At 42.0% G+C, this 27,572-nt stretch overlaps 1 protein-coding gene across 1 annotated transcript; it reads right to left on the reverse strand.

Annotated features, from left to right (window-relative positions):
* Positions 1 to 274: 274 nt before the first annotated feature.
* On the reverse strand, positions 275 to 25,775 carry LOC124138001 (sodium- and chloride-dependent glycine transporter 2-like). Its single transcript, XM_046504503.2, has 13 exons — positions 25,222 to 25,775; positions 22,150 to 22,281; positions 21,362 to 21,620; positions 20,531 to 20,663; positions 19,000 to 19,134; positions 17,771 to 17,874; positions 16,181 to 16,305; positions 15,802 to 15,914; positions 10,241 to 10,381; positions 5,784 to 5,883; positions 4,560 to 4,660; positions 1,865 to 2,032; positions 275 to 1,602 (listed from the first exon to the last, which is right to left on the reverse strand). Exons 1-13 carry the CDS (start codon positions 25,436 to 25,438, stop codon positions 1,456 to 1,458), a joined length of 1,875 nt encoding a protein of 624 aa, XP_046360459.2. The 5' UTR covers positions 25,439 to 25,775; the 3' UTR covers positions 275 to 1,455.
* Positions 25,776 to 27,572: the final 1,797 nt, after the last annotated feature.

Raw genomic sequence — 27,572 nt, forward strand, 5'->3', positions numbered from 1 at the left:
GACTAATTCTAACACGGATCCTTACGAGGGAGTCAAGCAGAAGATCAAATCTAATGCGGATTTTCACGAGCGCATAAACGGGTTTGATATTACACCATGAATGCATTATATCAATGCAATATTAACGCGTTATTCTATGAACCCATTACGAAAGCATATATGAATACGTAATGATTGGGATAGTCTGGATTCACACTACGACCGTCCATATAGTGGAACACTATGGAGCAGGTCGCATGCATTTACGGTGAATGTGACACACAAACAAACCAAACTAAATGCACTATTTATTACTTAAAACATCAAATACTTACAATGTAAAATAACAGAAATAATTACGTAACAGTTAGAGAATATGCACAGACATCCTTTTTCTGGGATCATTGACAATTATTAGCCATCGATATCATGAAGAAAGGCAAACAACACACACACACACACAAACACACGCACGCACGCACGCACGCACACACTCAAACAAACACGCACACACAAACACACTCACATAAACACGCACACATGAACCTTATATACATACAAGGGAAAAGGGGACACACACACACACAGAAACCTAGCACACATACAAGGGAAAAGGGGACACACACACAGAAACCTTATACACATACAACGGAATAGGACACACACACACACACACACACACACACACACACACACACACACACACACACACACAGAGAGAAACCTTATATACATACAAGGGAATGGGGGATTCCTCACCTTCCATGCAAACCATGACATCAAAAATGGAATTCCTCATCGGGTTACATACATACTACTTTGAAAATAGATGCATCGCCAATTTGGAACAAATCGGAACGCATCGCGTTCAAAAGTCGATTTAAAAAATATATATACATACAAGGGAAAAAGGGGCACACACCCAGAAACCTTATATATATGCATTACCCAGATTGCCAGAAGGGCTGTATCCCTGGCAGCAAACCCGGTTACTCTCCCAATGTCAGTCAACAGATTGGGAGGTACAAAACCTAAGACACCGAGATCAATGGGGAGTCGGGCAACTTGGTAGGGGTTGCTGTTCTTCAACAATATTCACTGACCCAGAATGATCAAACTGAATAGTAGCAAGAAATCTCGCCAAAGAAGCAAACTCCCTGGGCACCATGGTTTTGTATCCTTCTAACGTCGACATCACTGTATATATTTGTAGGTAGAACATCAGGACAGGTAGCTGAAGGTTGAAATCTTTCTCAACACTCTACGTTTTTTAGGCTTGTGTTTCCGTATCTAAAAGTGAGATGAAGGTCACAACCGACTGGGCCGTAAGACTGTACATCAAAACGTTGCTAAATGTTATGAGGCAGAAATTGTTATCCATAAATTTGTATGTTTTCTTAGGTACCTAATGGTCGCATTGTTTCGACTTGATAGCATTGCTTAAGAAGGTTATGTACATTATTAAAAAAAACATCATCACACCGGTTTCTCCCTTATGAATATAAAACGTGCATTTTCCAGAACAGATATTTTTTCTCCGAGCCAAAGGTCATACTCTTCAGCTCTTATACGCCGTGTGGACATTTCCCATCCCGAATCAGGAGCCAATGACAGTTTCATTCTCTGGAAGTAGAAACATATATACAGCTGCGATAGAAAATCATAATACAGCATTATTCTCACGTACTTCCGTTTGCAATGGCTATGAGTTGCTTCGTTGAGGATTAACACCATTTTAACAGTTTTGAAGTTTACAAGATTATTGAAGAAAGCAAAACGTGGCTGAGGTCGAAGATGTGTGTGTTTGTGTAAACTCACGAGAACGAAACGACTATAAACTTTTCGAAATTATCAAATGCAACAAACAGAACAGTATCATGTTTACCTGACGCAACGAGCCTTTTCGTTTTGCAACTTGTATTACCATAGTAACAGGGATGGGCACTATTGAAACAACAGCGATGAACCAGCCAATCATGACAGAGAATGGAGGATATATATAGTGCCCGTATGATGGTGATTTAAAGGTGATCAGCGTTACAACAAGGGCAATCTGTGGAGAGATGTAATTGAGCATTAATGACACACATAATGATTTTGTGAAGAAAATATTAATAAGGATTTAAACAATATGTGTCTTCCATGCAAGATGTATTGTTCAACTGAGCGGTATATTGATGAGTATGTGATTTGTATGTCATGGTATGGTAAAAGGGGTAAACTGCTAGATCCCCGTATTTAAGAGTGATGTGAAGACATTGTTTCAATATAAAGTTGCATACGGGCAATTTGAAGATTAATCCCAATCCTGTAACTTTCTTAAACAGACACATCAGAGTCTGTTGAGCCTAGTCCCAATTTAAGAAATAATCGGGAGCCAATTGTCTGCGGACTCAACAACAGAAAGGTATTTTTTTACTTTTCCAGTGAAACAGTTTCTTCAGACCTTCCTAGTTGAATCGTGTTCCCAGAACCTTATAGTGGATACTATTCGTACAATTAACCCTAGATGAGCAGTATTAGGCTCGAACGTATTGATAGAACAGAACTATAATAGAACGTATCAGTAGGACAGTGTTCACGAAATCTACTCCAGTAAAGCAGTAGTGACAGAACCGTCACCAGCAGGTCAGTATTCACAGAACTAACACCATTAAATCCGCATTCACAGAACCCGCACTAGTACAAAAGTATTCACGTTTTACACCAGTAGGACAGTGTTTACAAAATCTACTCGAGTAGGACAGTATTTATAGAATCTACTCCAGTACATGTATATCAGTATTCACAGAACTAACACCATTATATCAGAATTCACCGAACCTTCACAGAATCTACTCCAGTAGGAAAGTAATCATAGAACTAAGACCAGAAGCACAGTATTCACAGAATCTACTCCAGTAGGAGATTATTCATAGAACTAAGACCAGAACCACAGTATTTACAGAATCTACTCCAGTTGGAGAGTATTCATAGAACTAAGACCAGAAGCACAGTATTCACAGAATCTACTCCAGTAGGAGAGTATTCATAGAACTATGACCAGCAGCACAGTATTCACAGTATCAACTCCGGTGGGAGAGTATTCATAGAACTAAGACCAGAAGCACAGTATTCACAGAATCTACTCCAGTAGGAGAGTATTCATAGAACTATGACCAGCAGCACAGTATTCACAGTATCAACTCCAGTGGGAGAGTATTCATAGAACTAAGACCAGAAGCACAGTATTTCCATAATCTACTCCAGTTGGAGAGTATTCCTACAACTAAGACCAGAAACACAGTATTCACAGAAACTACTCCAGTAGGAGAGTATTCATAGAACTAAGACCAGAAGCACAGTATTTCCATAATCTACTCCAGTTGGAGATTATTCATACAACTAAGACCAGAAACACAGTATTCACAGTATCTACTCCAGTTGGAGAGTATTCATAGAACTAAGACCAGAAACACAGTATTCACAGAAACTACTCCAGTAGGAGAGTATTCACAGAACTGAGACCAGCAGCACAGTATTCACAGAAACTACTCCAGTGGGAGAGTATTCATAGAACTGAGACCAGCAGCACAGTATTCACAGAATCTACTCCAGTAGGAGAGTATTCATAGAACTGAGACCAGCAGCACAGTATTCACAGAATCTACTCCAGTAGGAGAGTATTCATAGAACTGAGACCAGCAGCACAGTATTTACAGAATCTACTCCAGTAGGAGAGTATTCACAGAACTGAGACCAGCAGCACAGTATTCACAGAAACTACTCCAGTGGGAGAGTATTCATAGAACTGAGACCAGCAGCACAGTATTCACAGAATCTACTCCAGTTGGAGAGTATTCATAGAACTGAGACCAGCAGCACAGTGTTCACAGAATCTACTCCAGTAGGAGAGTATTAACAGAACTGAGACCAGCAGCACAGTATTCACAGAATCTACTCCAGTGGGAGAGTATTCTTAGAACTGAGACCAGTAGCACAGTAATCACAGAATCTACTCCAGTAGGAGAGTATTCATAGAACTGAGACCAGCAGCACAGTATTCACAGAATCTACTCCAGTAGGAGAGTATTCACAGAACTGAGACCAGCAGCACAGTATTCACAGAATCTACCCTAGTGGGAGAGTATTCATAGAACTGAGACCAGCAGCACAGTATTCACAGAATCTACTCCAGTGGGAGAGTATTCACAGAACTGAGACCAGCAGCACAGTATTCACAGAATCTACTCCAGTAGGAGAGTCCTCACATAATCTGCTACAGCAGGACAGTATTCTCTGAACACCAGTAAGACAGTATTCATAGAACCTACTATCAAAATGTGATTCACAAAACTTACACTAGTAATACTGTACTGACCTTACTTGTAGAACAGTGTTTACAGAACTTACTTGTAGAACAATGTTCACAGAACTTACTGGTAGAACATTGTTTGCAAAAACTTAATGGTAGAAACATGTTTACTGAACTTACTGGCAGAACAGTGTTTAGAGAACTTACCGGAACAGTGTTTCCAATACTTTTCAAGTTGATGTGTTTTTCGTCATTTAATCTTTCCGAGTCTCGACCTTGAACTTACCAGTAGGAGCGTGGGTGTGACAAAACAGCACAGTATCTTGTATATGACGGGTGGTTGTCTGCCAAGCATATACTCCACATCGACCGAAAACCGACGGATTCCTAAGGAAACATAAAAGTAATCATTAATTATAACACTGCTATCAACTTATGTATTCTGGACGTGCAATGTAGATCAAGCTTTCATTGCTTTCATAATACATTGGTCGCGAATATTATAGTCAATAAGCGACATTCTGTGTGGCTCATGAAAAAAAATATATCCGATGGTCTATTTTTCCGCTTCTCACTCAATACTAATGTGGGTTTGTTTAAGGCCGCAGTCAATAGTATACCAGCTAAACAAGGACATATAGTAATTGCTTGACAATAACTCCTGGAGATATATTGTTGATATATGACGATAGTCATGTCTGTGTTTGTCCACCACGAAGACACGGGTTAAAATAGGTTCTGTGTGTTCTTTGGCGCATGTGGCGAGTGAGAAGGTTCGGGTAGTCGGGTTCGGTGACTTGATTAACTGGGTCTTATCGTACCCCGACGGGGTGGCACATTTCTCATAAATAATATCAACAAATGTTTTATATTATATCGCTTAGACCCTATTGCCATGCTGCCATGATATAGCTGGCATATTGCTGACTGAAGTGTAACACAACACCTGAACAAGCCAACTAACGACATGAATCGCGTTTTTGTTATAACAAGAAGCATTGTTTCATGTATATAGACACCTTGATAACGTAACATATACTGAAAGCAGACCCCAGTGCTGACTGCATCAGGTAAAAGGATCCCTTCAAACGACTACCCTTGGTCTGGCCATATACTTGACGGCCGATCAGCGAGCTATTGCTCGAAGCGTCCCAAAATCAAACCACCAAGACTGTCACATGTGAAAGAAGCGCATATAAAATACAATGACACCACAACATCGATCATCTGAACGCGTCCATCAACTACATGATGTGGACATCAATCCCCTAAAGCAAGTAGCGACCATAAAATTTCCGAGTCCCGCGATGGGATTCGAACCACGGACCTTCTGATCCGAGGTCGGACGCCTTGTCCACATGACCAAATAGGTTAACCCCGTCAGTAAGCTGAAAAGGTAAGGATGTCATCTGTGGGATGACTCCACGCCCCTGCTACACCAGCATAATCTGGATTTATTTCAGACATAGCTATCGTGCATTGTGTGCTGCTCTGGTACACACAAACGTACCATAGAACCAGGCGATGACGACACACTCGAGGAAGGCGATAAGGAGAAGGGACACCGCGGCCACGTGTGAGTCCAGCAGCTGGTATATGTACATCCCTCCCTGAAAACATAATCTTTCTGTTAACCACATACTGGCATTCAAATGTGCATCTTAGGATGTGACTATCGCAACTCCTATATAATGAAATATGTCATGGAGAAATTATGAGAGTCTGTTTATTTAACTTCCGGAAACAACCGCTACAGAAAGTTGGTTTTCAGCAACCCATGCTTGTGGAAAGAGACTACAAACGGGATCGGGTGGGCAGGCTCGCTGACTTGGTTCATGCATGTCATCGTACCCCAGTTGCGTAGATTGATGTCTATGGTGTCAATCACTGGATTGTCTGGTCTAGATTCGATTATTTACATACCGCCGTCACTTCGCTGGAATACTGCTGAGTGTGGCGGAATAAACAGATTCGAGTGATTTCTGTGACTTAAACCATGTTATGGTTGAGACATATTTGCTCTAAACTTTTGCATAATGACCCAAACGTTACGTCAGTTTTCTTTGCTTAAAATGCACGTTCACAATAACCGGTGAATTCCTGGCGCAGAATCAACAGCAAGAACAACAGCGTGAAGGTCATCATAATGATTTAAAATAAGGCTGTGACGAGCGAGCGTTGAGATCGCAAAACGAGGAACTAAAGTACTCACGGAAATGAAAAAAACCTGTTTTTTTCTATCTCAGATTTTAAATAAATGCAGCTAATATACAAAATATATAAATATTCAAACAACTCAATTAGTACTAATTGGGCCTTGGCACAAATACAGCGTATCAAAGGTTTTTATTATAAGCGAGCGTTGAGATCGCAAAACGAGGAACTAAAGTACTCACGGAAATGAAAAAAAACTGTTTTTTTTCTATCTCAGATTTTAAATAAATGCAGTTAATATACAAAATATATAAATATTCAAACAACTCAATTAGTACTTGGGCCTTGGTTTTTATGTCTTTTTACACGTAAAAGTGTGTAAAAATATGAACAAAACAGACTATTGTGAAACTGAGCATAACCAGGTGTTAGTAGTTCAAGGTGAATGTCCATGACCTATGACACCTTGACGACAGGTGAAAACAGGTGCTTGAAACCCACGTGCATGTGATTTGTCAGTGGTTAGTGATTTGTGAGTGGCATTGTGGGATAGTGAATCATCGTCAAAATATCAGAACGTAAAAGTAACATATTCCCTTCTCAAACAACAACTTACATGTCATTATTATTATGTACATAAACATAGCTGTTATTTTTATTGTTGTTTTGATAACTTTTTTCCAGGCTAATTTGCATAATGCCTATAGCCTGTTTCTGCCATGTCAATTTGGATTTAGTGTTATTTTTGAATGTTAAAAGTGCCTAAAAATTACCTCCTGTAAAGTACATTCTGTATTGAGCACTGAGATAAAACTAGCAAATCCAGACTAGTAGTTGTTTTGTTATTTCGTATTTACATTTACGTAATGCTTTGTGTCGATTATTAAATCCAGCAAAACAGGTATTTTTCATTTCCATGAGTACTTTTAGACCCGACCGCGCCCTGTGTGTTGTGGCACGGGACAAAGGCATCTGGATGAAAGGACACGTCGAGAACACGTAATATGTTTCTGGTGTCTGTCGTTAAGTTTGTCACGCCCAAAGAACGAAAGTGGCGAATTGATTTATAACATTAAGCGGGAGATGCCCGGTTTCTCGGCAACCGAATGTACGCCATGGTAACCGTCATCAACAACATGACTGGTGTGATAGATACTTGATGTTAATATTGAGTTCATGCCAGTTGGCAATGAAGCTTAATCTAATCGTGCACATGTTCAGGGGTGTACACAGATGTATAAAGAAAGCAAAATGGTTTGAGTGAGCAATGTGACATACGTTTCTCTATCTCGCTTCTTTCTTTTCTGTCATTTACTTTATTACTTATATACAGTAAAGTACGGTTATAACGAACTCAAAGGGACTACTAATTTTAGTTCGTCATAACCGTAGTTCGTTATAAGCATATATATAGTATAACTACGGCAGATAGTCGGGACCAAAAAAGTAAGTTCGTTATATCCGTCAGTTCGTTATAAGCGGTGTTCGTTATAACCGTAGTTAGCTGTATAAGCAAGCATGCAAATCAATGGGAGAGGGCATTCTAAGTAGTGGTATCTTGTGCCCAATTCTTTCCATCAGAAAAAAATATGTTTAAACTAAAAAAACTAAAACAAGACTGGAGGCTTCCATGGATCATCTCGGCAGATATCTGGATGGATCCATGTTGGAACTGGTTGAAGTAGTTTCAATGGGGACATAAGGGCATCTCGATCAAACAGTACGTTTCGTACTGTAGTGAGTTTGGTCTGAACAATATATTAGTTACACCATAGCATGTCGGCTTGACTTGAGTGGATCGTCGGAGCGAAGTCTTCCACGTTTACCACTGTTATGAAACCAACTAGCACCGGTATGGTGCTGAAAAACCAAGACACACGCTAAGAGTGAATCTTGAATTGGAACCCATGGTCATAGGTGCCTGGCACGCGCAAGGGAGGCAACTCTACACTGCGAATTTCTCACTCCTACGCGCACATTCACTAAATGTGTAACTCATTTTTTGACCTGTGATTATTCTATGTTCTCGCAACGAACAGCACCATGCAGCTTACACCACCACATGGAATTAAATCGATCTTTCTGCACATATGGACCGCCTTAGCAATAAAACCAAATCTTGGCTTACAAATCCTCCTCGTACAACAGAAGTCTGTTGTGCAATTTAGACGAATCTTCCACTCACTTATTCCAATACCATTATTGTCAGGGGACATGTATCATCGTATTATGGCAATTACCGGTTCTTGATGAACTTCCAGTGCCAATTCCCTACAAGAAATCTTATTAACAACTGCATGCTTTACACAACGCTGTATGTACGTAGCAGTGATCCCTAGGTTAATGCGCCGTTCCCTCATCACAAAGTGGGTTCATGCCCCAAATGTCACAATGTCTAAACCCCGCCTGTAAAGAGTTATTGAATTAAACACAAGTTGGACATGATTAGCTCTAAACGTGTTAATAAAATCCTGAAATGAACATTCCAAATATTTGGCACGTATTATCTAAACAGGTTCAGAATATAAACATATGTGTGAGTGAGTGATTGAGTATGGTTTTACGCCGCTTGTAGCAATATTCCACCAATATCACGGCGGGGGACACCAGAAATGGGCTTCACACATTGTACGCGAGTGGAGAATCGAACACAGGTTTTGACGTGACGAGCGAATAAACACACGTGAGCTTGGATCTCTCTGCTCTTCCTTAACATGTTCAGCATTGTGTTTAAAACCTAAATATGTTTAGATTCTATACGTGTAAAGCACATGAACACGAAACTGTGGGGAAAATACTAAAAAGTGGGATTCTGGTCTCCTTAAGTGTTTAGATATCAATACAATTCTAAACAAAAGAATTCTAAACATGTTTAAGGTATAAATATATTTAGGCCCGAAAACCGTTTAGATTATGGGACAAGGAACGAGTTTGGCTTGTGTTTATATGAAAATAATATAGTCGGAATCGTACAATCGACTCTGTTTTTGGTTGAGATTTCTTATGGAATATGGAGAGGGTTTTGTAGTTTTGTTTAGGATGTAACCACAGCATTTACAGTGTATTGTATGATGTCGCGAAGCGGCCATAACGGTGACGAACCCCACTACCTGAACCGTGCGGGTGAAGGAATGTTGTTCAACGCCGCATCAACATTATGCCACCGGCCTGTACCATGCAAACCAGTGACTGAAAGCATGATCAACGATTCACGACGTCTGGAAACTGTGACACGAAAACAGGCAACATGTCACAGTATCTGATCCCCCGATCCCCCTTAGAGCCCTTTCATACGACAAGGATGAGGTATTCTTTACCTAATCGGATCCGGGATCCCCACGGAGCATTGATATGCTCCTTCCATGGGGTTTCTGGGTTAGAATTGGTTCCCTATGTTGGTCGTATAAGGCTCAGACGGTCTAACTCGGTGACTTGGTTGATATCGTGTCATCGTTTCCCGAGAGCTTGGATCGTTGGGGGGGCGGTCGGGTAGCCTAGTGGTTAAAGCGTTAGCTCGTCACGCCGAAGACCCGGGTTCAATTCCCGGCATGGGTACAATGTGTGAAGCCTATTTCTGGTGTCCCCCGCCGTGATATTGCTGGAATATTGCTAAAAGCGGCGTAAAACCATACTCACTCCATTCACTTGGATCGTTGGGCACGTTGAGCTCGGGCTAACTAGATAATTTACATGCCGCCGGAATATTGCTGTAAGTGGCATTGAATAAGAAGCACACGCACACATACGCACGCACACGCACACGCACACGCACACGCACACACACACACGCACACGCTGCGTCAGGTGACCTACGCTGGTGGTGAGTGGTAGACCCAGAGCGAAGACAAGGATGACATACACCCCCGCCAGGAGACCATGGAGACACTTGGTGTCGGGTAGAAATCGGGAAAACAGTTCCTCCAGTGTCACAACAACTGTCTCCATAGTAACAAACTGCAAACAAAAAAACAATTATAAAAATATTGTAGTCGCTACGTCATCACGTTGCATTCTGGCCATATTTCTACATAATCTTCAATTAGGAGCCATGCGTTACTTGCATAAGGGATCGAATAAAACAATTACACGAAACGATGGAATATTCCTTCACTGCTCGTGTCGTAAACTAGACAAACCCCAACACACTGTCGTAGCTGTTCATTGCCATTACGTTAGACCCCCTACTCCTATCTCAGTTGCTCATTCTATTCATTCACCGTTACGTTGCCATTACGTTAGATCCCCTGGTCCTATCTCAATTGCTCATTCTATATAACACTGACAAACACTGCAGTGGCGTGATAGGACTGGTTCAATAAATCAATGCAATTCATATTATGATACCCTTATCAACACCACCAGATGAGCATCGCTAAAATAGAACAATGCGTGGCAGTGGAACTATTTGATGATTCGTGCACGTACGAACACGTAGAGGACTTGGCATGCAGTGAGGGACGGTAACAATATCGCGGCGTGACAGTTTCATGTGGGAGGAAAGGAAAATGATGCAAGTCTCAGACGTTATTACGTTGGTGAAAAACACGACATGAGTATGGTAGTGGTATAGAAAAGCTATGAAATGATGACATTAAATGGAATCGCTGCAATTGTATTACATCAACAAACGAACAATGGTAGATTGGAATGTTAAGTACCCTCCGCAATGGTAGGTGGAATGTTAAGTACCCTCAGCAATGGTAGATTGGAATGTTAAGTTCCCTCAGCAATGGTAGGTGGAATGTTAAGTACCCTCCGCAATGGTAGGTTGGAATGTTAAGTACCCTCCGCAATGGTAGATTGGAATGTTAAGTACCCTCAGCAATGGTAGATTGGAATGTTAAGTACCCTCTGCAATTGTAGATTGGAATGTTAAGTACCCTCCGCAATGGGAGATTGGAATGTTAAGTACCCTCCGCAATGGTAGATTGGAATGTTAAGTACCCTCCGCAATGGTAGATTGGAATGTTAAGTACCCTCCGCAATGGTAGATTGGAATGTTAAGTACCCTCCGCAATGGTAGATTGGAATGTTAAGTACCCTCCGCAATGGTAGATTGGAATGTTAAGTACCCCCCGCAATGGTAGATTGGAATGTTAAGTACCCTCTGCAATGGTAGGTGGAATGTTAAGTACCCTCCGCAATGGTAGGTGGAATGTTAAGTACCCTCCGCAATGGTAGATTGGAATGTTAAGTACCCTCCGCAATGGTAGGTGGAATATTAAGTACCCTCCGCAATGGTAGATTGGAATGTTAAGTACCCTCCGCAATGGTAGGTGGAATGTTAAGTACCCTCCGCAATTGTAGATTGGAATGTTAAGTACCCTCTGCAATTGTAGATTGGAATGTTAAGTACCCTCCGCAATGGTAGATTGGAATGTTAAGTACCCTCCGCAATGGTAGATTGGAATGTTAAGTACCCCCCGCAATGGTAGATTGGAATGTTAAGTACCCTCTGCAATGGTAGATTGGAATGTTAAGTACCCTCCGCAATGGTAGGTGGAATGTTAAGTACCCTCCGCAATGGTAGGTGGAATGTTAAGTACCCTCCGCAATGGTAGATTGGAATGTTAAGTACCCTCCGCAATGGTAGATTGGAATGTTAAGTACCCTCCGCAATGGTAGGTGGAATGTTAAGTACCCTCCGCAATGGTAGATTGGAATGTTAAGTACCCTCCGCAATGGTAGGTGGAATGTTAAGTACCCTCCGCAATGAGATTATGCACCCCAACTTAAGACGGGTAGATTTGAGAGATGGTCCTAACTGTCGCTTTAACCCAATGTGGTATATCGTCGTGATTCAGAAGATACAGCCTTTATCGGAATCAATATAAGGCGTGCCTCAAGTACTCATCCTTCATTCTTCAAAGAGAATGCGAACATGTCACTTTTCTTGCGCCACTACCCATTCCAGGGCTAACCAAAAAGCGAAAGGAAATTGGACATTGATGACCCCAAGAGGTTCATTCAGTACTTCGAGAACGGCACGAGAAAATCATTTCATTCTAACATAAAGAAAAGTCACCAACATTCGTCCATGCGGGACGGTCGGGTAGCCTAGTGGTTAAAACGTTCGCCCGTCACGTCGAAGACCCGGGCGTAAAACCATACTCACTCACCCATTCGTCCATGCTTACTATCATTCCTAAACAGTAAATCTCAACAAAACAGAAATCTAATACAGCTATTGGAGGTGAGGTGAAATGGGGTTTAACGTCGCGTCCAAGATTATTGCACTTATATAGCGACGTGTACAGCTATTGGAAGTGATGTCACTCAATCAGGACATAGTCGACAGAGCCGAGGCATCACAGAACAGAACTGCGCCCTTAAAACGTAAAGTGAGTGAGTTTGGTTTTACGCCGCTTTTAACAGTATTCCAGTGATATCACTGCGTGTCAGCTTAATGTGGGAGGAAAGCCCGAAGTGATGCAGGTCTCAGACGTTTACCACTTCGTCGAAACCCACGAGCACGGGTATGGTGCTGACAAACCTAGAAACATAATCGGGGCGAACCGGGATTCGAACCCACAATCATAAGTTTCTTGCGTGTCCAAGGGATGCAACTCTGCACAGCGAATCGCGACTGGGCCACCCGTGCCACCACAACCAAGAAAGTGCGTCGTGAGGGTAAGATCATATCATCACCTCTACAATTCAAGGACACAACTGCAGTATGAATAAGGGGTATATTCAAATTAGTCAACATGTCCGTCTTGACTGACTAAGACTTTAGCGAGGCCTTACCGTCCAGTTTAGACCTTTTCGAAATGCCTCCTCATCAGACGAGTATTTTACAACATTTTTTGTGAATGTGCGACCACTTTCAGACAATTTCTCATCTCTAATGGAGGGGGTGATCACCTGGATCTAAAACGATCTCGTGTCCGTGTGAAACTGAGAGTCACCCACGTTGATGGCATGGGTTTGTATGTTTGTTGTTTAACGCCGCAATATTCCAGCTATATGTCAATCGGTCTGTAAATAATCGAGTCTGGATCAGACTATCCAGTGATTGACAACCTGAGCATCGAACCACGCAATTGGGATACGATGACATGCATCAACCAGGTCAGCGAACCTGACCACCCGATCCCGTTAGTCGCCTCTTACGACAAGCAGAGTCGCCTTTTTAGCAACCATGGGTTGCTGAAAACCTATTCTATCCCAGATTTTCACTGGTCCTGAAGACCTGGGCCAGAACTGGAGAACAACGTGCATGTGGCCCCTGTCAATCTGTTTCTTCAAGCATTATGGCCGCAGATAGCGGTATACCTTCAAGGTCAATTGGTCAGTTCGAGTAATGGAGGTTTTCCTTGATTCCACAGATCCATTTACTGAAGGAAATGGTCTCATCAATCGAGGATCATTCATTGCGGGAAGCAAAACAGTAACCATGTCGGATCCACTGTTGGAAGATGTGTTTAATCTCAATCGTCACTCAGTGAATGGAGTCAGTGACAGTATCAAACTGTCCAGATTCAGTCCACATTTTACGCTTATGTACGGAGCTAGTGAAAAAGAGTACAAGATAGAACTACAAGACGTGTACCTGAAAGTCTGCAAGCTGAGAAATCAATGAGCACTGGTACATTCTAAACAGTTTGAGAAAGCTAATGCGTTGTACCCCTGCATGAAAACGTCGCTGAAACAAGCAAGCGTAAGCGCTTCACAGGCTGCTTACACACATGATAACTTATTTCAAGACAACTGTCCAACTCGGGTCGTTGTTGGGTTTGTCCGTCAAGTGGGTGTGAGCGGTTCCGAGTCTAAAAACCCGTTCAACTTCCAAGGCTCGATCATCAAAACAGTGGGACTGTATCTAGATGGGGTCAGTGTTCCAGGTAGACCGGTTGATGCAGACGACATTATGTATGTAACTTGTTTATCTCTGTGAACTTGTTTGAAGGGGCCCTCACGTGGCGAGAGCACAAAGGCAATGATGACGATTATCTTAATTTGTTGAAATCAGGGAACCTGAGGCTCGAAGTTCAATTTTAATCCACTCACCAGCACTGTCAATCTGATGGTGTTGGCACAAACACCGGGTCTGATTGAGGTGGATTAAGTATGTAACTTGTTTATCAAGTAAACAACAACAACAACAACATGAACAAGGAACAGCTCTTGTGTGCTATTGACAGTGACCCAGTACTCCCCAGACACGTATGGAGTATATGCGAGGGACACCCAACAAAGTATCTATCAACAGACAATACCTACTCATCGTAGATTATGGGTATGTGTGGTGAACACAGATGCATCAAATTCACGTGGACAAAAGTGGGTAGCATTTTACTTTAAGAATCATGTTTGTGAATTTTTCGATAGTTTAGGATATCCACCCGACTATTACAGTCGAGGCTTTGGGATAATTATCAGAAAACACTTCAGAACATCCGAACTTAAATATAACAGCCAAGTGCTTCATCGAGTGTTTGTGGATTGTATTGACATGAGATTTTGGACAATATTATAGGCATGTCTTGGGCGCAGATGTTAGGAATGGCAGCCATTGTCCGACGGTTACTGGAGTACCGGTTACCAGTGAAAGAAATGAGAGGCGGAGATCTCTTCAAGGAAACCCCAACCATCCGTATTAATTTGTACTGCGGCAGTTTGTACGTTCGAGTACATCCGATCCAAGACGCAAACGGTTGTTAATTCGTCAAACGCCTCTCATACATGTCATCTTAAAACATCAATGCCGTCAGAGTTGAGGCTGTCGGACGGGCAAGGCTTCTAGCTCGTGCTAACGCTTAAATAAGCATGCATATAGTTGCCATAGCCAGCACCAACATATATATACTGACTTCAGTAACACTGGGTCTTGGTAAGAAGTATCTGATATATATACTAAGACCCAGGGTTACTGAAGTCAACATGGAGACAACATAAGTCCAGAATACGTTTAACTCTTTTCCAGATATGATAATATGCAGACATTTTTGTCGACACGCGATTCCTTTGATGATTGCAGTGATCCCTTTTAATGTCATCATTTCGTAGTTTTTCTACTACTTGTGGTGCTGACAAACCAAAAATCACTAGGGCATATATGGTATTCGAACGCCTTTATTCATTAGATTCTAATTAGGGACTCAGTTCTTTACAGGGAATTACGGCGCCTGAGCCACTTGGCACATACGTCATTCAAATATAAAACGTCAACGCCAGATTATCTGCCGAAAGAGATTCCATTGAGAGTAAAATGTAAAATGCGGGTGAAAATTATGTTTGGACCGCTGAACACGGGTCTTAGTAACGTAGTGCCTGCTGGTGACCGTAAAGGATAGTTTCACAGCCTCTGTCTTATGACTGTCTCCTTACCATTGCCAAAGTGGCCTTGAACTAAACTCACTCAATGGTCTTACCATGGAATCGATTCCCAGCACGAGGAGCATAAGGAAGAACAGGACCGACCATAACTGTGGAACCGGAAGTAAGGACAGGGCTTCTGGGTACACGACGAATCCTATCCCTGGACCTGGAGATAAGGCCTTGGTTTAGTTGAAATATACTGGATGTGGGTGTGCAGCTGTAGCCGAACAAATGTCCAGCCTCGGTACAAATCCCGTACATCCCCACCCCACCCTCCGCGCCACCCTCCAAACACACACGCACGCACGCATGCATGCACGCACGCGGTATGAGAGATATATTTCACTTATATTAATAACATCAAATAACTTGCGATTTAGGTATTTCAATTTCATATGAAAAAAATCTCACAACATAGAACACTCCCTTTACCTGAGGAAATCACTTGCGATATGGGTGTTTCAACTTCAGCTGCCAGGAAGCCGAGAGCAGCAAACATCACAACTCCTGCAAGCAGGCTGGTCACCACCCCCACCAGGGTTACTATGAATGCATCCCTGAATGTACAGTGGAAGATCTACTATGATAAAGTGCATTGCAATTTCACTTATGCTCAAATATGCTTCAACGGTACATACTTTTACTAAGATAACTTATTGAAAACTTGAAAACTTATTAAATTCTTCCGTGTGGCGTTTTGTGTTATGTAATTGTTATAATTTTCTTCTCTATCTCAAAGGGATGGGGATGGGGATGGGGGGGGGGGGGGGGGGGGGGTAAACGAATGTAACGTTTCTTGATTTTATGCTACTGGCACATACACATCAGTTTAAAGTTTTGCATAGTAAACTTTTCACTGACACCCGGCTTTTAGAGAATGTCACCCGAGTGTATTTTGGTATATCTGATATCAAAAGGCACAAGGGTGAGATTATATTTATCATCCAAAATCATTCTTCCAACTTTTCAAGGGTGTAAGAAGTAATAGCCAGTTCTCCGAGTGTTAAAGGCTAAAAGCAAACCAGCTTCAGTGGCTGAACGATTAGTGATGTCATTGGTCACATTGGTTTGCAAAGCCTTGTAATGTAATTTTGATTGTAGTGGGTATTTCCTTGGAGATATTAATTCATCTCACACAAGCGACATCTCCTGTGGAAGCCAGGTTTGGAAGATAAAAACAGATTACATTTTGATATGATGGTGCATGTTAACCGAGGCGAGAGAAAACTACACATCTCTGTTGATGTTATCATTTTTATTTTCATGTTTGATAGTGAATTGAAAATATCTTAGATTAACGATATATTCCCAAGGATTAACTGTACTGGCGCTTCGTCTGCACTCAAAAATTGCTTTTAGAATAATTTTTATTTTTTAAAATTAATATTTTATTTCAATCTGTTAAAAACTAAAAACAATGACTTCGCAAAAACGTCAACGCTGATGATTTTCACCCTCACCTCCACACTAGTTCACCCACACAAATTTGCTTTTTTCGGCACAAATTTACAACATTTCACATATGGTAGGTGTCACGTGGTTGCAAATTAATTTCTCACCCCAGTCTTTATTGAACCACTTTATTTTCCCGAACATTTACCCAGCAACAGATGAGGGTTGCAGGAATGAGCGATAGTTCATAAATAGATATCACCAAATTTAACAACAGTTGTTTCCATTTCCAATTACATGAACAACAAACTCGGTATACTTTCTTTTTGCCCCTGAGTTATAATGGATATGTCTCATTAGCCATCGGTAACTATGATCAAATGTGACTGAGACAAATGGTTAGGCAATAAGCAGACCGAAACACATGGTCGTGACATCAGTTTGCTCTCACGTATACTCAAACTACTGCGCAACAGATCAAAACAAAACAGTAGGCACCTAACGTATGCCTTTAACTTGAGTCACACCTTCCTGACTCATGGACATTTTGTACATGCCTATCTTGGGATAGTTTTCGATCTCTGTGTCTCGCTTAGGAGCAAGAAAGTATTTTCATGTATGAGCACCTACCATGCTGCGTTGTTATGAGGCGGGTTATGGCTGGCCATAGTGATGATGGCGCCCCATGCAGGACCCACCGAGAAGAAGACTTGGACCAGAGCCTCGAGCCAAACCTACAACATACCGACCTATGGAGTGAGTGAGTGTTTAAGTATGGTTCTACGCCGCTTGTAGCAATATTCCAGCAATATCACGACAGAGGACACCAGAAATGGGCTGCACACATTGTACCCGTGTGGGCTGAACTATAGAACACACAGCATGTGGTGGTGTCATAACTGAAGGATTAGATCTGTTAATGTGTCATGTGTGAAGGGAAGTGTGCCTTATCATGTGTCATAAATGACGGGAAGGTTTCCCGTTGATGTGTCACATTTGCGGGGAAATATCGGAAGGGATTTGGTTGGTTGGTCGGTTTGTTGTTTAACGCCGCACTCAGCAATATTCCAGCTATATGACGGTAGTCTGTAAATAATCGAGTCTGGACCAGACAATCCAGTGATGGATATCGTGAGCATCGATCCATGCAATTGGGATCGATGACATGCATCAACCAAGTCAGCGAGCCTGACCACCCGATCCCGTTAGTCGCCTTTAACGACAAGAAGCGTCACCTTTTACGGCAAGCATGGGTTGCTGAAGACCTATTCTACCCCGGAATCTTCACGGGTCATATCGGAAGGGAACCCAACCTGTGGATGTTTTTATAACTGAAAATGAGGAGAGGTGAAATGGGGTTTAACGTCGCGTTCAAGATTGTTGCACGTATGTAGTGACGTGCATGGTGTGTGTGTATGTGTGGTTGCTTGTACTAGTTCGGACTTATGCCGATTTTATAGTGCTAGCCCACTGATATACCATGCCGCAGTTTAACATGAACACCGACCAGTCCTTGTTTTAGCCCCTTAATGCCGAGTCCCAGGCAGGGTAACAACAAAAACCCTCTTTTAACGTCTTTTGGTATGACGCGGTCTGGGATCGAACTCCCGACCTTCCGCTCTCCGGGCAGACGCTCTACCATAGGAACCAGGGAGGCGTTCTCAAAATTGAAAATACTTTAGTCCGGTTGTATTATATCTGAAATAAACTATCTCTGTTGAATTATACCCGTGGATATGTCATAACCGAAGGGACCTTTACCTGTGGATGTGTCATAATTGGGGAAACTTTACCTGTGGTTGTATCAAAACTGAAAGAAACTCTATCTCTGTGGATATGTCATCTGCAGTGAACTTTACCTGTGAATTCGCTAACTGAGAAAAGTCCGGACTGATGAAGTATAAAATCCCATCTAGAGCACCTGGCATCATGCATGACCTCACCAGCAATACCGGCAACAGGAAATACGGCAACAGCGCTGTTAAATACACCACCTGCAACCACAAACAACCTCATTTGGTCTACCGTGGAAAAAAGCAGCAACGTCAAAGGGAATATAAGTAAGTTTCACATTTGTAAGAGATTTCTCGTGGGGTTTTTCAGGGGAACAATTGACTTGAGTTTGCATGTATTTGTGAAGAGCGCAAGCAGTGCTGCGGGATACGTTCACCTTTTTTTGCGAACACCTGGTATCATCATATTTCATAGCGAGTCATAAACACATGCCCGTACAATTGACTCTTCTTTCTTATGTAATAACCGCCGTTGCAAGACAGGAGTGCTGCTGTGTGGCATCAGGCACTATATACTTATTTATTATGCAAATTGTGTGATAGCGGGAGCTACAGGTAGGACAGGACATGCTTACCCTTTTCGCTAACACCTAGGGCGCGTTGCAAGCCACCAATCGCTTAGAGAAAGCAACTTACTCGCTCAGCCAGGGGTCTGCAACAGTTCGAAGCGCTTGCGCACTCTTCCAAAATGGCGGCGCAACCACCGCTTGGTTGCCTTGACGTAATGAAGAACGTAATAAAAGAGGCTCGATGACGAGCTGATCAAATTTATGACTACTTTGAAGATGTGGATCCGACCGAGGATGATGGGGTGTCAGCTGCCTTTGCTCATTTCCTCGTTGATCCAGTCAAGAATTTCTTCTTCCGCTGTCAAAGTCAGCCGCCATTTTGGTTTGACAACGAAGCGACCTCAGCCAGCGATTGTTTCGCTTGCAAGCGGCGTAAAGTTAGCGCACTGATGTAAGGCGAATCGCTGTACATCGCTTGCAAGCGGTTGGCGCTTTGCAACGCATCCCTAGTGTCATCACTGATTTTCAGTGGTCCATTCAAGTAATTTTCACTGTTGTTTTGCCCTATATTCCAAATTGAATTTGTTTGGACGGATAATCAGGACTGGTTATTCTCTTTCATCGGCATTTTATGTTTGTTATAATGGAAATGTTTCTGTCGCTTAATATTTGTCATAAAGGTTGGGATGGTGTATGCGTGATATTTGCATTTAGGAGTCAAAAGCTGCGTTTTATTAACGTATTATTAACAAAATATAACATCCTTAATGATGCTATTGATTAGAGATTACTCTACACGGAACGATGGCATTGCTGACGGCATTGGTGATTAGTAGGAAATAAGCCTACTGTGAAGAAAGGTGTTTCCTGTAGATTTGACAGTGCTTAATAGAAATTGAGAAACAAGTCTGTCAGAAAAAGGATAATCTTTTATATGTCATGCATGTTAGTTTCACAAAGACGCCGATATGATTTAATTAGAGGCAGGTAATTGTGATTATACATGTCTAATTGGAAACAATCAGAATACAGAGTAACGTAATGGCATGGTTAAACGAAGTTATATACGTTTACTGGCCATATCTAACCTTTCCAACAGATCGTATTCCTTTTATGACACACAAGAACATTATCAGACACGAGGCCAACCAGGCGCCTCCTAGGTGGGGCTGCAGAGGTCCTATATGATCTAGCCCGGATGATAGACGAAGCACGTCCCGTCTGAAAACACAACATGTACAGAAGTGTTCATGAATGCATTTACCTCCTAAATACTACAAACATCTCATTATCTACATAATATATACTACTCAATAGAAGTTAACCCTTCATAATCATAAGGAGTTAAAGAGCATCCGATTTTCTGGCTGACCTGTAAGTAATAAGAAGGAATCGGGTGTTCCTAAAAAACTATAGTAATATAAAGGAATCGGGTGTTCATAAAAAATCTATAGTAATATGAAGGAATCGAGTGTTCCTAAAAAACTATAGTAGTATGAAGGAATCGGGTGTTCCTAAAAAACTATAGTAGTATGAAGGAATCGGGTGTTCCCCAAAAACTATAGTAGTATGAAGGAATCGGGTGTTCCTAAAAAACTATAGTAGTATGAAGGAATCGGGTGTTCCCAAAAAACTATAGTAGTATGAAGGAATCGGGTGTTCCTAAAAAACTATAGTAGTATGAAGGAATCGGGTGTTCCCAAAAAACTATAGTAATATGAAGGAATCGAGTGTTACTCAACTTAATCGGGTGTACGTAGTATAGGTACGAGAAATCGTGAGAGTTACAGGGAAAATACTAAATTGTTACTCTATAACTCTATAAATGGTCTTTGCTATCTTTCCAATGCTAACTTTTTGATCTAAGGTGGATGCATTATTGACAACAGGGAAGGTTTCTTCAAATTAAAGTCTCCTACTTCCAGAATTCTTCAGCTGAGGACCGGAATGTGTCATTGACCGTCTCAGTATAGGTGAGATTGGTGTCCAACAGGGCGGTGACATTGGTCCCAGCGTCTTTGTGAACGACACACTGCAGCGTGTTCCATGAGTTGTCACACGTGGTCCAGGGCAGGACGGTTGAGAAGGAGCTGTACAGGTAGTAGAGGACCCAGGCAAACACCATGCTGTAGTACGGGACGATCATGCCACAAACAATGACCTGGGATATCCCTATTCCTGAAACAATGCATTCAGTAATCATTTATTCGATTACAAAATATTCGAGTGAGTGAGTAAATATAGTTTTACGCCGCTTTTAGCAATAGTCCAGCAATATTGCGGCAGGGAACACCAGTGTGGTCTTCACACAGTGTACCCTTGTCGGGAATCGAACCCGGGTCTTCGGCGTGACGATTGAACGCTTTAACCACTCGGCTACCCGACCGCCCTTAAAAATATTCGACTCACGTTAACTGTAGTTACTGTGATACGGGTGATAACTGTCTTACCAAAATTAACAAAACAAGACCCGTCACAGATATAAGTTAAGCATTATGGTCTCACTGTACAAGCTGTATATTATTCCGATCAGGGGACCGTTCATTGCAAAATTCGTTCTCATATCCATGACATATTATCATCAGTTACGCAGCGTTGGCAATTGACGAACATGTCCTTCCAGTCTGGCAATATTGAACGATTTTAATGCAAAGTTAGGCTAAAACGGCTAGGCAGCCAAACCAACTGGAAGAATACAGTGATTTACCTTTCATAAGGGGACACAGCCCCCATGCTCCTATGGGCCCGCGACGAGACAACTGAGCTATGATTACTTCGAGGAAGAATAGAGGCATGGCCACTGTCATCATGAACAGTAGGTAGGGGATGAGGAAGGCAGCTGGTGTAAAACAGAGGGTGCATTTCTAATACATTCCACAAATACATATCCCTTGTGTAACAACGTTCACATACTCCCGAAAGAAATACCTCTGAAATACATGAAAGAAATAGATAAATGAAACATACGTATATATACATGCGTTGTACCGATACGGGTGTTAATGTATACATAAGTGCGTTGTGCTGATATGGGTGTTCACGTATATATAAGTGCGTTGTGCTGATACGGGTGTTCAAGTAGATATAAGTGCGTTGTACTGATCGAGTGTTCATGTACATATAAGTGCGTTGTACTGATACGGGTGTTCAAGTAGATATATGTGCGTTGTACTGATACGGGTGTTCATGTGTATATAAGTGCGTTGTACTGATACGGGTGTTCATGTATATATAAGTGCGATGTACTGATACGGGTGTTCATGTATATATAAGTACGTTGTGCTGATACGGGTGTTCATGTATGTATACGTGCGTTGTACTGATACGGGTGTTAATAGATATATAAGTGCGTTGTGCTGATACGGGTGTTCATGTATATATCAGTGCGATGTGCTGATACGGGTGTTCACGTATATATAAGTGCGTTGTGCTGATACGGTCTGTTCATGTATATATAAGTGCGTTGTGCTGATACGGGTGTTCATGTATATATAAGTGCGTTGTGCTGATACGGGTGTTCAAGTATATATAAGTGCGTTGTACTGATACGGGTGTTCACTGCTATATAAGTGCGTTGTACTGATTCGGGTGTTCAAGTATATATAAGTGCGTTGTACTGATACGGGTGTTCACTGCTATATAAGTGCGTTGTATTGATACGGGTGTTCACATATATATAAGCGCGTTGTGCTGATACGGGTGTTCATGTGTATATAAGTGCGTTGTGCTGATACGGGTGTTCATGTATATATAAGTGCGTTGTGCTGATACGGGTGTTCAAGTATATATAAGTGCGTTGTACTGATACGGGTGTTCACTGCTATATAAGTGCGTTGTACTGATTCGGGTGTTCAAGTATATATAAGTGCGTTGTACTGATACGGGTGTTCACTGCTATATAAGTGCGTTGTATTGATACGGGTGTTCACATATATATAAGCGCGTTGTACTGATACGGGTGTTCATGTGTATATAAGTGCGTTGTACTGATACGGGTGTTCACGCATATATAAGTGCATTGTGCTGATACGGGTGTTCATGCCTATATAAGTGCGTTGTGCTGATACGGGTGTTCACGCATATATAAGTGCATTGTGCTGATACGGGTGTTCATGCCTATATAAGTGCGTTGTGCTGATACGCTGTTCACGTATATACACGTCCGTTGTACTGATAATGTGGCTTCACTGCTATGTAAGTGTGTTGCAGTGGTAATAGGATATATGCTGGTAAGTTAGTAGTTCGATACCATGGTGACTGGCGCTGATATAAGTTAATCAGTTGCTTACACGCGTCAGAAACTATTGATGTTTAGATCTCAGATGAATTCTTGCCGTTAACTCGTTAAAAGAGAATTCGTTACTCGCGTGAAGTTTATATGGCAATATGTCAATGAAGCAGCAGGGCCTTCTGAAATAGTTCGTAATAACCGTCCTCTACCTTATATCCGTGTCGTATCATTGTAACCATGATCTATTGTACATCTTGCACGAGTGAGTGAGTGAGTTTGATTTTACGCCGCTTTTAGCAATATTCCAGCAATATCACGGCGGGGGACACCAGGAATGGGCTTCACACATTGTACCCATGTTGGGATTCGAACCCGGGTATTCAGCGTGAACATCTGGCACGAACGTAGATTACACACTGGACACTAAGTATCTCTGGAGGTAATTTTTTATTCAAATAAAAACATAACATACCTATACTTTTATCGTCACACGGTTGTACGTATTATCATGGTGTTCTTCCTGTCCAGTTATCAGAAATTAAAGGTGTTTGTGTTACAGGAATATCGCATTATTGTCTGCTCTTCGTCACGAAACTATACTAATACAATTGTGTATGATTAGTGTGTTTAGCATAGTAATCTTATAAACGATTTCCATAGTTGCTAACTCATGTTATATGATGTGCTACGCCGTGATATAACTGGAATAATGTTAAAAGCGGCGTTAAACCCAACTCACTCACTCTATTATCTGCTGAAACTGAATAACAAAAACAATTTCATCTCACATCAATTATATCAGCATTCATAGCTAAACAAATCATTCACGATCAACTGTGTATGGGATGAACTAGTGCATGCTTACGACAGTAGGTCATTAGGTAAAACATTGCAAAGTCATGTGAAGAAACACACGCTCTTTCACCGACGCACCACCCTCACGCAATGTTGACACTGGTCCCACTACAGCCTTTCACTAGCGCGTTGTTATGCCTCCCGGGACCCGTGTCAACATTGAAACTTTCTCTGTACTACATACATGTATAATAAATCAGGACAAGCCAATGGCCGCTGCAATGCCAATATTATTATTGAGCGCTAAGACTGAACTGGAGATCCCGCCAATGTCACATCGCATTGTTTGGGTTATTGATCGCATTGGATGGACATAAACTACTTTTCATATTACGGCCTAACTCGCCGCGGGTAAAACTGCGATAAAAATAGTTCTTGAATGATTCATGTGAAAACTATTCACAGTCAGTTGTGTGATAAATAGCTTACAGACCCTTTGTGGGACACCCAGTAACATATTGTATCATGACACTGACAGGTTCGTCATTCAGCTTAAGTGTTTAGCTCATCAATATGAGAGTTTACAACAAGCGTTAGCGAATTACATCCGAATGAGGAAGCAAAAACGTAGTAGAAATTCTGCGGCCCTAAACCGACATGACCCCAGTGTGCACTGAGTTACATGGTCGATGACCATAATGAACCTCTTCATCTATACAACAGCTGTGTTACTTTCCACTATACTGTACATACCTCCTCCATTTCTTTGACACACAAACGGGAACCTCCACAAATTCCCTAACCCAACCGTGTACCCCACGAGGGTCAAAATATAGTCCAGCCTGCTTGTCCACATTGCTTTCCTCCACCCTGAATCCTGTGGCCACAAAGCTCGCCTCACCCCCGGACTGTCCATGTCCTCAGGGTCGGCGCTGTCGCGGAGGGGGAGAGTAGACGTCCGCTCCGGCATACTGTCAACACTGTCGTGTATCGGGGGACAACACGCCGTGGGTTGGGGGTCTCCACTCCGTGATTATTGTAGTGTGACGTTTCATCTAGGCCAGCCCATCAATTATTCAAGATGCGTGTGGTGGCTGCATTATTGTGTTCACGCTGGAAAATATCTTTACAACAAACTCGTCGACAGATGAAAGGCTCAAAACCCATCCTTCTTTATGTCCTTCCACCTCAGTTGCTGTAATACCAGGTGACGTCAACATGTCATTCTAAACTGCATTGTGAATGTTTTCAAAAATACAAAGGCTAAAGCATATTGCATGTTAGTTTCTTGTAGGGTATCCGTTTCATGTTGTCACTATATCAAAGTCAAACACTGTAATCAATATGTGCACATTGATCGGAACCTTCTACACAAAGTTACCAACAAACGGCGTACACAAATCGATGTAGTGCTCGAGATGTTGGGATCATCAGCATTACGTTAGCCCAGCTATTGGAGGGGTAGGCTGGTGTAACTGCCCAGTAATGAACCAGATTAACCTCGCCAGTGCAGCCTCTTTGTATGAACATAACTGCGATCTTTCCGAGGCTGAAGAACCTTCTTTCTAAAGGCGACAACGTATTGAATGTACCCATTGGCCACGTCGTGTATTTCATGGTAGATTAGGCAATAAATGAAATTTAATGGAGATTAGACCAGGTGAATGCGGCAGTCCTAGCACGTTTAATTCACGTCATTCAAACATCAATGTGTCGGTTCCATAATAATAATCATCATAATGAACATAGTAATCATAATCATAATCATAATAATCATATTCATAATCATAATGATATACGTACGTAGATTAGGGACTCCAAGATCAAGAAAAAGATTCGGGCAGAGTACAAATGTAGACTTAAGAAAATATGGAGTTCAGAGCAATAAAGTCCAAAGACACAAATACTTATACTGTACCTGTCCTTTCGTATTCTTTTGGAAACAGACCGCCTCCGTGGTCTTGTGGTAGAGCGTCCGCCCGGAGAGCGGAAGGTCCGGGGTTCGATCCCCGACCGCGTCATACCAAAAGACGTTAAAATATGGTACTTGTTGTTACCCTGTCTGGCGCTCGGCATTAAGGGGCTAAAGCAAGGACTGGTCGGCTCGGAGTCAGTATACAGTGTCTGAGTGGGGTATTCATGTTAAACTGCGGCATGGTATCTCAGTGTGCTAGCACTATAAATCGGCATCAGTCCGGACTAGTACAAGCAGACACACAAACACACACACGTACATGCACGTCGCTATATAAGTGCAATAATCTTGGACGCGACGTTAAACCAAATTTCACCTCACCTCACCTTTTGGAAACAAGGAATTCACGGTATTCACGGTATCAAAGTGAAGGTTCTTCATGACTGAATTGTATTGTGCACTTTTGCACACATTTCTTTGTCTTATGATCCTCTTGTGAAGCATGTCAAGACTCATGATGAAAACAGCAGCATGTGAGGCGCTTGAGGGTTAATGGTCACATTACATCACACCCTACCAGGCTCCATACACTGCTTGGCGGACAGAGGCATATTTCGAACAAAGTCACTTTCGTAAGAGACACCACATGTGCTACATTTGCTTCAGTGTTGGGCAGGGCTGAAGTCCCAGAAACACTCAAGAGTCAAGCCGACGCGTACGGACACGGTCACCCATGCAACTACTTTCCGCTACTAAAGCTGCTCAACTTCACCTGATTTGTGACCTGTTCGCTGTACACAGGACCACAGATTTTGATGCAGTTAATAGTTAACACGCACAAGGTGGCATTGTCTCAGTTGTGTCACAAGGAACTAATTGCAACGCCTAGACCAATAAGGAATATATGTATTTGATCGTGAAACGCTTTGCATTTTGAAATATGTATCATGGTAAAACTTTCTATTTTGTAGTGAAAGGATTGTTCTCTATGTTCATTGTAGTTGGGCCTATTTTAGTGAGCAATATACAAGCATAAATATTGCTGATAGGTCATGGATTACCAACACGGAACTGGATACAGATATCTAATCCATGAGTGAGTGTGAGTGAGTGAGTCGGGTTTAACGCCGCTTTTAACAGTTAGGAGGTTAAGGTTATATGTTATTTGTTTGTTGTTTAACGCCGCACT

This window comes from Haliotis rufescens, unplaced genomic scaffold, assembly GCF_023055435.1.
Source record: "Haliotis rufescens isolate VD_foot unplaced genomic scaffold, xgHalRufe1.0.p SCAF_17, whole genome shotgun sequence".
Lineage (NCBI taxonomy): Eukaryota > Metazoa > Mollusca > Gastropoda > Lepetellida > Haliotidae > Haliotis > Haliotis rufescens.